Source organism: Aspergillus thermomutatus (assembly GCF_002237265.1).
Source record: "Aspergillus thermomutatus strain HMR AF 39 chromosome Unknown NODE_269, whole genome shotgun sequence".
NCBI lineage: Eukaryota > Fungi > Ascomycota > Eurotiomycetes > Eurotiales > Aspergillaceae > Aspergillus > Aspergillus thermomutatus.
In genome coordinates this window covers 1-15990 of record NW_020798319.1, presented here as the reverse complement: position 1 = coordinate 15990, position 15990 = coordinate 1, and the positions used below count along the sequence as shown (strand labels likewise).

General features: G+C 45.0%; 5 protein-coding genes across 5 annotated transcripts; 2 read left to right on the top strand and 3 right to left on the bottom strand.

Moving 5' to 3' along the window:
• Positions 1-102: 102 nt before the first annotated feature.
• On the bottom strand, positions 103-4726 carry CDV56_101881 (uncharacterized protein; the record flags this gene model as incomplete). Its single annotated transcript, XM_026755500.1, has 14 exons — positions 103-469; positions 2058-2157; positions 2215-2320; positions 2379-2458; positions 2512-2555; positions 2605-2633; positions 2686-2703; positions 2765-2795; positions 2861-3003; positions 3054-3089; positions 3146-3508; positions 3617-4051; positions 4105-4492; positions 4539-4726. The coding sequence occupies 14 exons, from the start codon at positions 4724-4726 to the stop codon at positions 103-105; spliced, it is 2328 nt and encodes a 775-aa protein (XP_026610892.1).
• A 1371-nt stretch (positions 4727-6097) lies between these two features.
• Positions 6098-8852, top strand: CDV56_101291 (Rab GTPase-binding exocyst subunit SEC15; the record flags this gene model as incomplete). The annotated part of the gene is made up of 8 exons (XM_026754910.1): positions 6098-6148; positions 6205-7197; positions 7256-7387; positions 7456-7557; positions 7608-7907; positions 7961-8410; positions 8468-8718; positions 8774-8852. 8 exons carry the CDS (start codon positions 6098-6100, stop codon positions 8850-8852), a joined length of 2358 nt encoding a protein of 785 aa, XP_026610891.1.
• A 328-nt stretch (positions 8853-9180) lies between these two features.
• Positions 9181-9864, bottom strand: hapE (CCAAT-binding factor complex subunit HapE; the record flags this gene model as incomplete). Its single annotated transcript, XM_026754749.1, has 1 exon — positions 9181-9864. One exon carries the CDS (start codon positions 9862-9864, stop codon positions 9181-9183), a length of 684 nt encoding a protein of 227 aa, XP_026610890.1.
• A 2718-nt stretch (positions 9865-12582) lies between these two features.
• On the top strand, positions 12583-12870 carry CDV56_100662 (Fcf2 domain-containing protein; the record flags this gene model as incomplete). The annotated part of the gene is made up of 1 exon (XM_026754281.1): positions 12583-12870. One exon carries the CDS (start codon positions 12583-12585, stop codon positions 12868-12870), a length of 288 nt encoding a protein of 95 aa, XP_026610889.1.
• A 214-nt stretch (positions 12871-13084) lies between these two features.
• Positions 13085-14441, bottom strand: CDV56_100439 (purine-nucleoside phosphorylase; the record flags this gene model as incomplete). The annotated part of the gene is made up of 7 exons (XM_026754058.1): positions 13085-13129; positions 13186-13465; positions 13531-13733; positions 13793-13857; positions 13945-14024; positions 14096-14174; positions 14231-14441. The coding sequence occupies 7 exons, from the start codon at positions 14439-14441 to the stop codon at positions 13085-13087; spliced, it is 963 nt and encodes a 320-aa protein (XP_026610888.1).
• Between the last annotated feature and the right edge of the window lie 1549 nt (positions 14442-15990).

Below are 15990 nucleotides of genomic sequence, written 5' to 3'. Positions count from 1 at the left end.
TGAGCATATCAATTGGACATACTTGGTTTTTAATTGATGCATTGCGAATTTCGATGGTCTGCAAAGGCTTGAATAATGTATGACTCCAACCAGTCAGCACAATCAAAGCAAGCCATTGAAAAGATCATCAATGGCGTTCTTCTTCCTCTTCTTTTGCCCAGGTTTCACAGTGGTAATCGCAGCTCTTGCTTCCCCCTGGTGGCTATTCAGTCCTTCTAAATCTTTCTGCTGGTCAGACTGAGAGCCTGGAGCAGGAATCAAAGGCTCGCTCAACCGAGAAACGACTTCTCCCACATCCTCCTGTTGCAGATTTTTGAGGCAAGTTGACGGCCGATATACCATTTTCTTTTGATGCAGGGACTTCATCTCTTTGTCGATCCCTGTTGCTCTGGTTAAACGAGCAAGCGCAGCTACCAGTACTGTGCCTATTGTGGAAAATTGGCCATCGCCTATGACCGTCGAGAATGCTCTGATACATGTTTAGTCATGGAAATTGAATGGGGCTGAGTTGTTAGAAAGCAATAGCAGGGTGATAGGCCATGATTGTGTGACTTACAGGTAACAATGTGGAATAACATGCAAAGCCAAGTGCTCTTTATATAGGCAAACAGTATGGGATGAGTTGGTCTCCAATGATTTAGTGAGTTTCAGAGTGATGCGTTTCAAGATAGACAACCACTTCCACCATTTCGTATTTCTGTGCTGATTCTTATTTCGGTGGAAAACTAAATGGAGCAGTGAATGTAAAGCTATGAGTTCTTTGACATCCATTACTTCTTCAATGCACTCTGATGGCAATAAGCTGCTCATGAATCCAGAATAATAATGTTAACTGAAAAGCTCTTGTGTGGAACTGTCGTATCCAATGTATAATAGGCTTTCCAAATTCATTGTATGGGAGCTTCTCATCCGGAATGAGATGATGCCATAAACAGACGCGGTGCAGGTGAACAAAAAGAGAGAAAATGAAAGCAAGCAAGAAAGAGAAGGAATGCAAGTTAAAAGGGAAAAAAAAGTATTAGAAGATAGAATAATAGAATAATAATGAAGAGATATCTACGCCGTGGTCTAGACACCCTTTGTGGCCCGGTCCGGGGGAGGGAGGGGGCTTTTTTTTTCCTTCTTTATTAAAAGGAAAGGGACAAGAGAAGACTTTAGCGGAGCGTAACAGAGCTATTGTATGGACAGGACTAGAATCAGTAGATACTCCTCTATGTGGATCATTATCAATATTGCCCAGTCATAAAGTCAAACTGCTACGGAGTAGTTAGGTAAGGACTAATGCTCCACTCCTGGAAAAACGTGATCTCATCACGAAGTTGGTCGAAGACGTCGAGCAACCAACATCTTTCTATACGTTTCGCAGAGAAATGAATGCCGTTCATGGAAGCAAATAAATGCGGTAAGGTCGGCTACGAGCAATATTTACGCTTTCAGAGATAGACTGTCTATGAATGAAGACAAGTCAAAAACAAAAAGCAAGACGAATTGTTCACTTTAATTTCTCCTAAGGATGGGAAAAGAAAAGAGAAGTAAAGGAGGACACATAATTTCAATCATGATTTCAGAATAGACACCAGGAGGAAAGACACCTAAATCTCACAGAGATGGGCTTCCAAATGGAGATGAACCCAACATTGGACTCAAACTGAGACCCCATGTACGTGCCAACCAGGGCATTGAATGGTTCTCTCCTGTGAATCAGACAAGTCGGTCATCTCGCTCTCCGAGCGTCTGTTGTACTCGGGACAAGAAGTTAGTGGGGTAAGATGAGTTCGTGAAAGGTCCTGCGTCGCCAGCGAGGTCAAGTCCCAATCGACACTTTTTTTCGCAAGTATGGTCTCGCAATTTTGATCAATTGTTTTCCTGAACTTCAGAGACCGTAAGCACGTCCGAAGAAGTGTTATTTTCTGAGGCGACCTCTGCACTAGGACGTTCTTGGGCCGCGCTCAGAGATCGTCGGATCGTACCATATGGTTGATGTAGGATAAGTGCAGGGAGCACTTCTCAGGCCATTATTGACGCCAAAGGGATGTGGAGCAATTGTCTGGACATACACAATCTCTCGTTCGGCAGCGCTAGTTCCACGATCAAACTGTGAACGGCGTCGACGTTGTTCATCCCGATATTGCTGTCCGACACGTGGTGCGAACAATCCTGGTGACATGACTTGTTAGCGAACCCTCATATTGTCCTAAAAGTATATGGACTTACCAATGTGTTCAGCATTTTCGATGCTGCGACGCATTTTCGAAGGATTGTCCGGTCCGGGGAAACGATCTTCTGTGCCAGCAAGAGGCCCAGTGCCGGTGTGGAAAATCTACACTCGCTATTAGTTTTCATGCTATCTAGGCTCATGTTGATTACGCCGCGCTAACCTTTGGACGAAACGATGGATGTTCCAACATGACCGAACTATTTCGGAATTTCTGTATAAGGCAATCTTTGCCCTGAATCGCTGTATTCAGGAGTTAGAATGCCCAATCTCGCCATTCAGCCGGTGGCACCTACTAGCATATGAAACTTCCGCGACTTTGTCACTGTTAAAGCAGTTCCTAGTTGATGGTCAGTGTATGTTAATGGAGAGGCAGGGGCATCTCGTACCAGGAACGCCCAGCTCGCGTTTTGACAAACTGCTGTGTGTTCAGTAAAACGGGTGGCAAAAAGGGGACAAGGGAGTCTGACATCGATTATATCAATCGGCTGGCAATTTGTTAGACATTTTTCAGACAGAGATAGGGGCAAACGGTTCGATATGACTTACGTCTTCGAAATTGATAAAAGCATAGCCGACGCTGGCAATAATGTGAGTATGATCAGGTCAAGAAAAACCTGCTCATGGGCAAAGCAATTGACTCACTTGCAGTTGTTCGCAAAATCTAGAACGCGGAGAGTGAGCTTCATTTTGAAATCAGACCAAGGGTGCCCTTTCTTACCAATGCGCAAATACATGAAGTCGTACTTCCCGTGGCTGGTCTCGTCAACGATTGCCTTGAGCATAGTCTGGGTGTGTCAGATGCCGTGCTGCTTGCAAGGATAAGCGTTATACTTACTTGATCGATTTTATTCGGGATATTGCGGAGCATGATCTGGAAATTTGGCAGGTCAATCCCTGGACGATGACAGCATGACCGATCATACATACGGTTGTTCTGACATCTAAGCCAAGGCGAATCCTTTCGATATCCACGGCGTTCTGGCTAATAGTACGGGCATCAGGATAACGACTGATCTCGCGGCGAGGAGAGTGCAAGATTTTCTCTCCCGCTCTGGACATCCAATCTATAAGGCCGACATGCTCTCCTGAAGGCACAGTAGAGCGACCAGTGGGGCTAAGCTCCATATAAGGCGTTCGGAACGGGCGCGTTGCGGCAGACGGTGAGTTCCTATGGTAAGAAGTACCATAGCGTGAACCTCCATCCTTCACCGGAGATGGGCTCGGCAGAGCATTGAATGATCTGTCTTCGGTAACATCGGGCTTGAAGAGAGCAATCTCCAGAATACAATCCTTTACCGAATGATGCATCAGCACTTGCGGTTACCCTTTTACAAAACTGTGCGTTCCGCGGGGAAATCGTTGAATGCGAAAAGCAACGCAATATAAAATGTCACTTACATCGACTGTGGTGCCATTTAGCGTCACCATGGCATTCTCGGCATCACGCGTGTTATAGAACTCGAGATGAAACTCGCTGACATTGTCCTGTCCCTTGGGGAATAGATCGAATGCCTTGAGGTCCCCAAACGTCGTCGCAAGAGTTTGTAGGGAGCGCGCTACAGTATGCGAGTTGAAAGTCGGGTTTCGGCTGTCGTAGTAAACAGACACAAGCAGATGCCCTTCATAATCAGATGTCTGCTGGAGAAGAGATGGCTCGGAATGCTGCACATATTCCTTTGCAGTGAGTGGGAAAACACGCCATTCAGGTCGAAGAAGGCGAATCTTCTCGATTGCCTTCTTCGCCTCACGACTATCTGCAAATGCAACATACACTTTGCCCAAAGAACTGAGTTCATTAAGAACTGGTCCTCTGAGAGTTGCAAACTCCCGACGCTTTTGCAGAGTCAGCATTCTTGCACATGAGCAGCTTATCCTGAAAACCTTACATTGAAGAAACCAGCCAGAGACATAAAGTTGAGACTAGCTGGAACGTTTTCGATCACAAATGCGCGGCTACGTTTGTCATTGTCAAAATTTCCAGTGAAAATGTCAGCTAGGCAGCCCTTTTGAGCAATCGGAGCGCGACCAATAGGCCCATAATTCGGTAGGCCCTTCTCATATACTCCACCCGGCCTGCTTCCGGCTCCGCGAATTTCAACATTAGCTTGAGCATTCAAGGAGCCGATATTTGAACGGCTGCGGGCCAGGCTGCGAACTTGGATATCACTGGCAGCACTGCCGGCTATCCCGATAGGGGTGAAGCTTGCTGCGGTTGGGGACAGCTGCACGCGATTAGACGTGCTTAATGGCACCAAAAATGGATCGGCTGAGTGCCTAAGCAGTGTTAATATATGAGTATATACGTGTGGAGGGCACTTACACTGTGTATAGCCTGCGGCATCCGGCGTCGCTGAGGGAGGTACCAACACCGGTTTCAGGGCGACCTTTAGATCTTATATCCTCAGGTGAGAAGGCTGTAAGCTTGGTATCGGGGGATCCATTGGGCGAGATTCCATCGTTCGTCGAACAGGGGCTGCTCAACCCACGAGAGGAGTTGTTGGCCCTCATTACGAGAGAACGAACTGGTGTCTTGTCGGGGAACAGTGTCAAGCTATTGAACATTCGCCAATATTATGACAGCCGTTTTTGGAAAGAATAAGCAATTTGCGAAATGTATAAAAGACGCTTGCGATTACAGCTCAAGAAGAAGAGAAGAGGTAGGAATCGAGGGAAGTGGCACTTCTCTTAACAAACACTTGAAGAGCACGGGGAAATGGCCTGACTTTGAGATAATTCAAGAGAGTTAAAAAAGGAGGAGATGTAACAGGACAAAATGGAATTCGAAAGAAACAGCATGAGAAGATTAAGAGCAATGTCCCGGCTACAGCAACGGGGCTACTATGTATTGAATCTGTCATTGCATACGAGTGATAATAACAATCACCAGGCTAAGCAGACCCTAGCTATATCAACTCCCAGGAAAATGAGTATTGTATTCTCAGACCTTATCATTACGGTAGAAATGCTATTATCCTAGGTTACTGTTGAAGCACTTGCTTTGATGCGATAAGAACCCTCAAGGGTGTAAGCTAATATCATGCCCTTTGTGTAGGCTAAGGGATTCAAGAGAAACGCGCATATTGCATGATCTGCATCACATTCAGTTTTTATAAGAATTAAAATTGCCGAGAAAGAGAGCAACTAAAAGAGAGTAGTTCTGTTGGGCACCTCATTACTTCTCTTATAGAAGGTAATTCTGATTTCTGACTAGTATTTCATGGTATATTAAACCAACACCACCAATCAAGCTAATAAGTTATATCGAGGACCTAGATTTTTCCCAAGAGACTTACCTGGCTATACATGATGCTGGTGCACATGTCAGTGGAAGGCTGATTCGCATATTCCTTCTTCCCTACTCTTACCCCCTATCTGTCTCAATTAGAGGATACCCTCTTTCTTTGCACTTAAGTAATAGTTGTAAATTCAGTTCCTACAGATAGAGCTAGCCAAATGAGCAATTCACAGCCAGTTTCTAATTTGAGAATGTTCACACCATACTTGCACGTATCCATGTATATGTTGTTGTTTTAGGGTTAAAATAACTTAATCTAAGATGGTTTATCTTAAAGACAAGCGCACGGACCATTATAAAACACTTTATCCTGACGTAGGCTCTCTAGCCAGCTTTCTAAGGATAAGATACTAAAGCTCACAGTGCATGCACTAAATGTTTAGGTCATCTCTATACCCCAGCATACAACTTAAGAGCTGTCACCATAAATCTGTCTTTTCATGCTTTCTAATTTTGAGCAAGTACACCTGATACAGGGCACTTGTGCTGCTCACATATATTGGCCACCTAGGTAATCAACCATCCTTACACAGCCGCTCTTGACAATCAAAGGTTGCGCAAATAAGGATATTGATACATCAAATATGCCATCAATGGTTCCTTCACGTAGTGAACCATCACACGTGCTAAATTCAGTGAGTTCAAAGCAGTAGGCGTCACGAATTCTGAGCACTAATTTGATGCGTCATAGATCATCATCTCTCCATCGGACACGGATTACATTGATCAATTGATCCCATCAATCAGAGAGTATAGCGTCGGCAATCGAACGTCTCAATTATTACAGTCGTTGTCCAAGTTCGCCAGCGATAGAGAAGCCGAGATAGAAACCATCTGCAACACAAACCATCAGGAATTTGTCTCTTCAATCAATCAACTTCTACGTATCAGAGAAGGAACAGTGAGCTTGACCGCGGAGATTCTAGACCTAAACCGATCTATCCAAGCTAGCACCGAACGGCTCGCCGAACAGAAGAAGGCCCTGGTAGAGTCGCGCAGTCACCGACAGAACATTGATGAGACCTCTCGTGCCATCCAGGACTGCTTGGAGGTGCTACGCCTGGCTAATCAAGTTCATGATCTGCTAGCCAAGAAGAATCACTATGCGGCCTTACGGGCGCTCGAGGAACTCCAAAATGTGCACCTCAAGGACGTGACCCAATATAAGATCGCCGATATGATTCAGCGTTCAGTACCAGCGACCCAGCGAGCGATAGCGGAGGCCGTGTTATCAGATCTGAACACTTGGCTTTACAGAATCCGAGAGATGTCTCAGTTCCTCGGAGAAATAGCCCTTTACCATACAGAATGCCGGAAGACAAGGCAAAAGGAGAGGGCAGAGAAACTATCATACCTCAGACATTTCAGACTGAACTCTGCTATTGAGCTGGTTTCGGATGAGCACGAAGAATATGATTTATTACGGAACGAAGAACTGCAAGTTGACTTCACCCCACTGTTTGAATGTTTACACATCCATCAATCACTGGGGCAGATGGACAAGTTTCGGACGGAGTACGCTACTACCCGTCGCCGACAAAAGGAGCTTCTAATTCCTGCTTCAATAACTCTGGTTGACGAGGACGGGGCTTGCCTACACAACCTCCTAGAAGAAATGGCAGGCTTTGCCATCGTAGAGCGTGCTACCATGAAGAGAGTGCCAGACTTGAGGTCATCCGTCGATGTAGAGTCACCCTTCGTCTGACCATTTGCTCGGCGTGAAGTCTAATGCTTGTGACTAGGTCGATGAGCTCTGGGATTCAATGTGCCAGACTGCCATGGGCCTCATTTCAAAAGCGCTTCCTGAAGTTGATAATGCTGAGAGTTTGCTGAAAATCAAAAATCTTGTTGCATTATTTATGCAAACAATGAATGTTGGTCCATGATGTCGGAGCTGTCGCTAATGTTCTTGCCCTTTATTACTGACTACTGCTGGACACAGACATGGGAGTTCTCCGTTGGAACTTTTGACGAATTGCTCTTGACTCTGTTCAAGAGATATGCCGAGCTTCTCAAGAAAAGATTCAGTGATGACTTCCAGGAGGTATGCTGCAACATCATGATCAACTTGTCCTTGCTAACATGAATTGTAAGATCGTATCCACGGACGATTATATGCCCATGCCGATACAATCGCTGGATGAGTACGACAAGGTCCTCAATGTCAGCTGGTACAATCCTGAGAAGCCAAGGGAGGAACAAGTGTACATCCACGGTCTCGATTTTGAGATTTGTGTTCTCTTCACTAACTCAACTAGGTTTCCATGTGTTCTGCCATTTTCTCAGATGTATCCCTTGTGTTGCATCGACATCCGCAACTTCTTGAACCAGTTTTATTTCTTCGCCAATGAAGATTTCTCGCATCCGCATATGATTGATGAGACTCTCAAAGATGTCAGTCACACGTGAGTTTGCAAAACATAGAAAGTACATTCTGACGGTTACAGGCTTTGGATGAGCTTCTTTCAAACCAAGTTTGCGATACGCTTGTTGAACGCCTTGCTTCGCAATATTTGGGCCAGATTGTTCAGATATTAATCAATCTGGAGCATTTTGAATCAGCGTGCCGTGAGCTCGAGGAGCTTCTCGCCGCGGCTCGATCCCAGGGTGCTGCAGGCGGTCCGATATCCTTGAGAGCGACGGAGAAGTTCAGAAGCAACAAAAAGTCTGCAGAAAAGCGAATTTTTGAGGTGGTCAATTCCAAAATTGACGATCTCATTGAAACTGCAGAGTATGACTGGATGGCACTCACCCCTCCGACAGAGCCCAGCAACTACATGCAAACGCTGACCCGTTTTTTGTCCAATATAATGAACTCAACATTGCTCGGTCTCCCAACAGAAATCAAGGAACTCATATACTTCGATGCTCTTAGCCACGCGGCAAACATGATCTTGGTAATGCCATGTTAAATCGTTGATATAAGGGCTGGCTAATTCCTGCTGCCTCGGTAGGCGCAACCGCTCTCCTCAGACGTAAAAAGCATCAACCCCAATGGAGTGATGGCCCTTGCGAAAGATGTTGAATATTTGTCTCAGTTTGTTGACAGCTTGGGCGTGCCCATTCTTCGGGAGAACCTCGACGAATTGCAGCAGACTGTGCATCTAATGCAGGCGGATAATACGGACGAGTTTTACGATATTTCTACAAGAAATAAGAAGTATGGCCGCGTGGATGCTATCAATGGCCCTATCCTCTTAGAAAAGTGTGTCTATCGTTGGTCAATTATTCCGAGCGGACGATTACTGATTGTATTACAGACTTACGCGCACTGTTCAAAGTCCAGGAAAGATTGATAAGTTCACAACGCTTTCCTCAAGGTTCGGCAAGAAGTCTTGAAACGTTCAAAATTGGATGTCTCGAGATTTCCGTCACTGACCTGACCAAGAATCCTCCCCCCTACTTTTAGCTTAGATAAAATTAGACCCGGAGTCAATGTTAAGCATACTGCGAACCGCTCTGTCTGATTCCATTCGAAACTTCATGGTAATGATAGGCACAGAATCCATCATAATACTAGCAACAAAAAATATGATCACGACGCCGTGACAATGAAGTTCCAATATACTGGTTAACCTGCCCATGAAGACTTGAGCCTCTGCAAAGAATCACTTTCAGAATGAACAGTGTTAGCCGAATCGCGTACAGAAATGCTGCCTAGCGAACTTCAAATATGTTGAGCAAATTTTTGGCATACCTGCTGTGGCGGGAGATGTGGGTAAGGATTGTACATCCCTTCAAAGATTTGGGATTGCGGCTGGCCATACGCGGCCGTTGGATCTGACTGAACGGCTCCCCCATACATTGTTGGCTGCCGATATTCTTGGTCTTGTCCAATGCCATGCTGTCCCAGGGAACCGTAATCCGGAGGGGCCATATGGTGCGGGGGATGTTGAACACCATGTTGAGAAGGCGGCAATTGGGCACCTGTTGCAGCGGAGGAACCCGCAGCACCTGCGGTTGTCTGGCTCGACCGTTTCGCATGGGACGTTGCCTCTTCACGAGGTACTATGTCAATGAGGAAATCAAACATATCGGATTTGGATAAGGCTGCTGCGATATCTGATCTTTGCAACGTGCGTCGCTTGTTGTCTTCGGCATGTATCCAAGCTCGCATAGTAAGTTCTGTGATGAAAATGTCGCAGCCTTTCGCAAATAATATCGGGGCCTCAGCAGAGATCATCTTCACCTCAGGATCTGCCTTCATGACCTTTTTTATACGGGCCAGTGGTAACTGGTGAATTTTGTAGTCATGATTGTCCGATTCGAGATGGTTGATAATGTGTTGCCAGTAGGTCGTTAGTATGTCGCGGGCTGTGCCTTGTAGCCCTTGGTTGACCTTGCCTATCATCAGTATAATGAAAATCACGAAACTGGGTTACTTGCATTCGCCCATGTTCCCGTATAAAGCTCGGCAACGGGGGCATACCCCTGCGCTGAAAGCTGTCATATTCCAAGTCAGTCTTTATCGCGAGCTAGATAACACTTGCGCTGATTCGAGTTCACCATACCGCAGCACTGGCACCTGGAACGACGAATTAATTTCCACGTTTGATGATATGTTAAGAACACAGGATTTACATGAACAGATACTACTCACCGTAATGTCCGCCATTTCTGGTGTCATACACTGGCTGCTGTCTACCTTGCTGCTGTCCGGTACTCTGCGAAGACTGTTCCATTTCTGTGATATTTTGGCGGCAAGTAGATTAATCAAAGCCGGAGTACAAGAAAATGAAGCACTTTAAGATGTTGAGACAGCAGTGGGCGTATCGCAATATGTTCCTCCCCAAGACGTTGCTAGGTGACTGACGGTGCGACGCGGTAGGCGGTTGCGATTTCTGTATGATTAATCGATCAACAAGAACATTCACCAAGTTTATTCTCCCCGTCCGAGATACAGAACAATAATGCAATAGGTTGCGAATTGTCGAAATGTAACTACCTAGGTTGGAATATGAAGATGTCAACGTCGAAGGAGCGCGCGGAACAGGCGCCAAGCATTACGCACCGTACCTTTGAACCCAAGGTATGCACTATGCCGTATGGATGTCTCCACCAACAAGGACCTCGAGGACTTGATAGTTTGGAACACTAAAAAACTGAACATGATAAAGTGCACATATTAAAATGCAAGTATACCGCGACAAAAATTTAATTCTGAGCTTTTTGAACACATTGGCCAGACGCAACTGAGGAGTGAGAAGTGGAATTTTCGCTCAAGGCCAACAGGTGATGGAGACGAGTTGATTAGCTTCACTGATACGTCCGTGATTCTGGTCCGATAAATCGCCTTATATTGAGGATCAGATCTGATCCCAACCTTAAGTCCTTCCTTATTAAATAGCTCCTAATATCTTGCTGAGCCTGAGAATCCATCTTTTAGGTCATTAGAACACGCTCATGGTGATTAAGCAGCTGAATCAGACTGGGAACTCCCTCCGCCTGCTATGTTTTAACACTACCAACCCTCGTATCGCACTTCTCCATCCCTAAGGTACCTTATTATCATCATCTATTCCAAGCTATACTGAGTCAGAATCTGTATATTAACTAATCTAATTAATATTATTAGTAACTATTTCCTCCGTAGGGCAGCTTCTAGGATGCTAGAATTGACTATTTAACTAACCCTTCCGCCTATTGGGTGACCCTAGAGCTAGATGAAAGCGTCAGTTAGATAGGCAGAAGGGTTAGTTAGGAGGCATATTCAGTAATAAATCTACATAAAATATTCTACTCTATGATGAGATTTGTATGGCAGCTTAAGTGAAAATAATATAATAAGTCTCATAATGGCGAGGTTTCTCGTTATTTTGGTGGAAAACAATTGACATTGGGTTTTTTCCGTTATAGGGAGGTTCTTGTTATATTGGGGCTCGCTATAATGAGGTTTTGTATGTTACATGGGGGCTTCTGCCTTGGTGGGTAGGTAAGGTACTTACGGAGTACTTAAGTAACAAAGACTACCTTACGTAATATGAGTTTATAGAAATTCTTCAGTATCCGTATCTGAGGGTGACTACTAGGAACGAAGCCAAAATTATGCGTGTACTTGTATGGTAAACACATACGTGTTAGATCTATACCTACCTAGAAGAACAACTGCCTGAGGTACAGACTATGGAGTAGCTCTCTACTGAAGAGACATGCCCAAATAATTCCTCAGATTGATGATTCCGTAGTGTACATGTATCTCTTTAGGAAGATGACTAATGGTTTTTGCATCACGGGATCTAACTATCCCCAACACAGCTAAACCCGGACTCGGATTTTCCACCATAAATTCTTTCATTTCAAATATTTCCTCACTGCTTTGCTTTACCTCCTGTTCTTCAAGCTCCCATGAATATGCCAGAAGAACCATGTGGTGAAGTTGCATTGCAATCTCTTGGAGAGATTAGCTTGAATGATCAAGATATCGAACAGCTGCTTATTGAGGCTGAGTCTCGATTGCAAATATGCAAAGTTCAGCCGAAGAGCACTTCGGAGGGCAAAGCCATTAGCCACTCAGAAAAACCCCCTCTGAAGTAAGCGTGTTCATTATTACTTGGGCTCGATTGAGCTGTTTGCTGATGGAGTGGTTATTGCAGCATTCCGAAGTTGACAACTGACTCTTCATTACAATCTTATGTTGTGCAGCGAGACGATGTTGCCTTGGCCGATACGAAACGAATCATTGAACCCTTGCAAATGAGTTTATCCAACAAGAGCCTGTCCACTTCTAAAACCGGTCAGGCTTCTGTCAACTCCTCAATACATAAGGTAAGATCCGTCAATATCTTGTCTCACCCTTTTCGTATCCATGCTATGAGGAAAATTTCCCACTGCGTGAGCCCTTGATGCAGCTTCAACAGTCCGTATTGGGCTGCGCTGCGCCAATGAGAGCACATTTTTCATAGTTACTCTGAGCATAATTTCTTCACATTTAGCTCGACTTGCAACTCATTGATGGTTTCTATTACTAATATCTTTCTCACAGGAAAAGGCAACCGCCGGTGCCGATTGGTTCCATCTTCCAAAGACTGAATTGACAACAGAGCTCAAAAGAGATCTTCAGCTCATTAGGATGCGTTCTGTATTGGATCCCAAGAGGCACTACAAGAAAGAAGGCGGCAATGCACAGCCTCCAAAATATTCTCAGCTGGGAACAATTATTGAGGGTCCAACGGAATTCTTCAGCGGTCGCATCGCCAAGAAAGACCGCAAGAAGACTTTCGTTGAAGATGCCTTGGCCTTGGAACGGGAAACCAAACGCTTTGCTTCCAAATACAGGGAGATCCAAACATCGAAACAAAGCGGCAAAAAATCATTCTACAATAACCTGCGTGCAAAAAGGAATCGTCGAAGCAAATGAGGACGTCCAATTTTACAAATGCTGAAGAACGTAAATCGAGTGAATGCTTCGATACGACGATCGATCTAATCTGCTGACTTGCCATTCTCTAGCTACTTGAAGAGGTTCCGTCATGAGAATCGTCTCATGAAATTGCGCTTGCGCGCTCCTTATCCAATCTTGGCATTCGATTCACAAGGCAGCCCGAATCCTTGATTTACTCACAGAGTGGACACTACCGGCGCCCATAGACATTTGATATGGCCTTCATGACGAGTTTCTGCTACCCTGTCAATACCAATGCATACGGATAAGCCGCTCAATGCGGAGGCTTACCTGCATATCGATGGCTGCAGTGCGGCCAGCTTCGAGGACTTCTTCGTGGCTTGCCTTCCCTTCTTGCAATATAGTGTCCAGCTCCCTCACGTTCTTGGCTTGGAGAAGATGATCGTCTCCTCGGGGAACTGGGGAGAGGACCGCGTTATTGGTTACCAAGCTGAACGCCAGTACCCTAATGCCGCAGTGCCTCGCGACGATTATTTCTGGTACGGTTGACATGCCCACTAGATCAGCCCCCAATTGGCGAAGCATACGACACTCGGCTCGAGTCTCGTAACTGTTCATAATTAGTGAATGGCTGCGTATGAATTTTCGACGGTCCTGGGGGAAATAGTTACTCACCTGGGGCCCCCAACAAAGGCATACACACCCTCGTGTAGTCTTCGTTTAGTGTTTTCGCTTATCACTGCTTTCCATGCTTGATGTGCATGGCGACGGAGCTCGAGATCATATGCGTCAGACAGAGCAGGGAATCGGGGTCCGAACTCCTCCGAGTTTGGCCCTCGCAGGGGATGTGTTCCTGCGAATCCAGCAGGAAAGATATGCTACAAGTGTTTGACAATGTCAGTGAGCCTAGCTTGCAGCATCCTAACAGGTAGCATACATCGTTGATGATCACAATGTCTCCTACCGCATATTCAGTATTGAGGCCCCCAGCGGCGTTTGTTACTGTTCATTTGTGCACTATTATTAAAAGTGTCTCGTGCCAAAAAAAAGAAAAGAAAAGAGAAGAAAAAGAAAAAAAGGGGTTCTCACAGACAATAGTCTCAATTCCAAGGAGCTTAAAGACTCGGATTGGAAATGTCACCTGGTGTATCGAGTGACCTTCATAGTAGCTGCATGCAAAATAAAAATATTAACAGTTTTCAATAATGATATTCAATCGCAATGAGTTGAGGGTTCTGACTGTGCACGGCCCACCATGAGAACGACTGGGATCTGGTTGGCAAGTAGTCCAAAGACGAGTTTTCCCGCATGTCCGGGCACTTCAGAGGTCAGAAAACGGCAGGTTAACATTGAGCTTCAATGTTTCGATTCTTACCTGTCAGACAAGGGAAATGGGGTATGGAAGAGTATTCGAATTCGGCTCGCGGCTCATCATGGATGGTATTTGCGAGTTCTCCCAAACCGGAGCCACAGACAACTGCAACACGGGGGCGTTGCAGAGTTTCAGGTAGATGTTCCTTCAAGTATGAGAAAGCTTCAACCGCCTGTTCGAATAGTGACTTGTTCTTTGGTGCTTCCGCCATCATTCTGTGCTCTGGAAAGAGACTGATGAGTGGAAATGTCATGCGATAGAAATGAAGTTGGCAATACAGTTTCAACTTCCATTTCGATGCATTTAATGCTTTACTTAGGTAGTTTCTAGCTTACCCTAACTATGAAGAGGTAAGCGGCAATCCCAGAGGTAGGTATTGTGGATCCTAAAGGGCTATCCACTCTCTACGCATACGACAGTCTGCTTTATCCTTGAGATGAGAGGATGTGTGTGCTCATTTTCCTACGTAACTATACAATAGCTTACTGTCTGAGCTTCAATTAAGCAGGTGATAACATGCTACTCAGGCATTGATATTCCATCCCTGGAAATAGAATCGGTATTCAGAACAATAGGTGCTTAGGCATTGGTAATATTGATCTGCTTCACCAAAATGTGTTTTGCTTTAGCTGCTGACTGAGTACAGCCTAGCTAGTCTATAGGTGTGATCATACTGTTGCACAGTTTCACTACTCTACATAAGATACTACTAAGTACATGCGCGCAGCCACATATATTCTTCAATTTGAGCTTTCGTCAAGTACAGCTGATAATTCTACAGGGATCACAGACTATGTCATAGGATATAGGATATAACGATCGACTGCAGGTGACCCAAACAACAGTCTTTGTGGTAAAATATCTGTTGGCATGCGACTGGAATGACTATGTAGAAGATAGTGGGGAACATCCATCAGCTGAAGTAATGGAAATAATTGATTAATAAATTTTGAATTTCCTGGTGAGCACTTGGTAAACAATGATGACGAAAGAAGTTAAGTACAGATACATATGGATATTCCTCATGGAATGATAATGCCTTGACTCGTCACTTTAGTCCTACCTTATTATTGATGAGTACAGATCATGGATGGAGGGCAGTGTTACCTAGTAAAGGCGGTCAGCAGAGTATCTAATCAATTGGATCTTCTGCTTCAGTTGTGCCTGGCAGAAAAGCTCAGGTACCTATCTCCACATCTTCGCGAAAGTTGACAGAACACTCCCTTATTCTTTTCTTTCAGTGATCGTGTGTCTGTAAACTATCAGTCATCCTGGTCACCTAGATACAGCTATGTCAATTTCCCTCACTCCACGGCTCCCTTTACGAGCTTTCAAGGTATTCACTAGTGGTTCCCCATCTCACAAGTGTGTAGAACTGATCATACTGAAAAAAGTTTGCCGTATCCGCCTCTCGCAGCATCGCTTCTTCAGCCGAGCTGGACATCGCAAACTCTAGGCCTTCGGAGTCTCGCAGCGATCCAGTCAGAAGCTCAGAATTGTTAGAGATGCCTTTTCCTGTTGCAAATTCTTTTTTTTTTTTTTTTTTTTTTTTTTTTTTTTTGTTTTTTTACTAACAACCCATGCCCAGATCGGACGATCCAGCACCTTCATCCGCGCCACGCGGGAAAAAATGGTTTGTAATTTAGATTCTCCAATCTTTCTATGATGCTCCATTCTCTTCGTTGGTTAGGTCAGATCGTTTGGACAGTTTCGTTTAGAAGGCCCGACTCCCGCGGAGCGTACAAGCGTTGTATCTTCGGCCA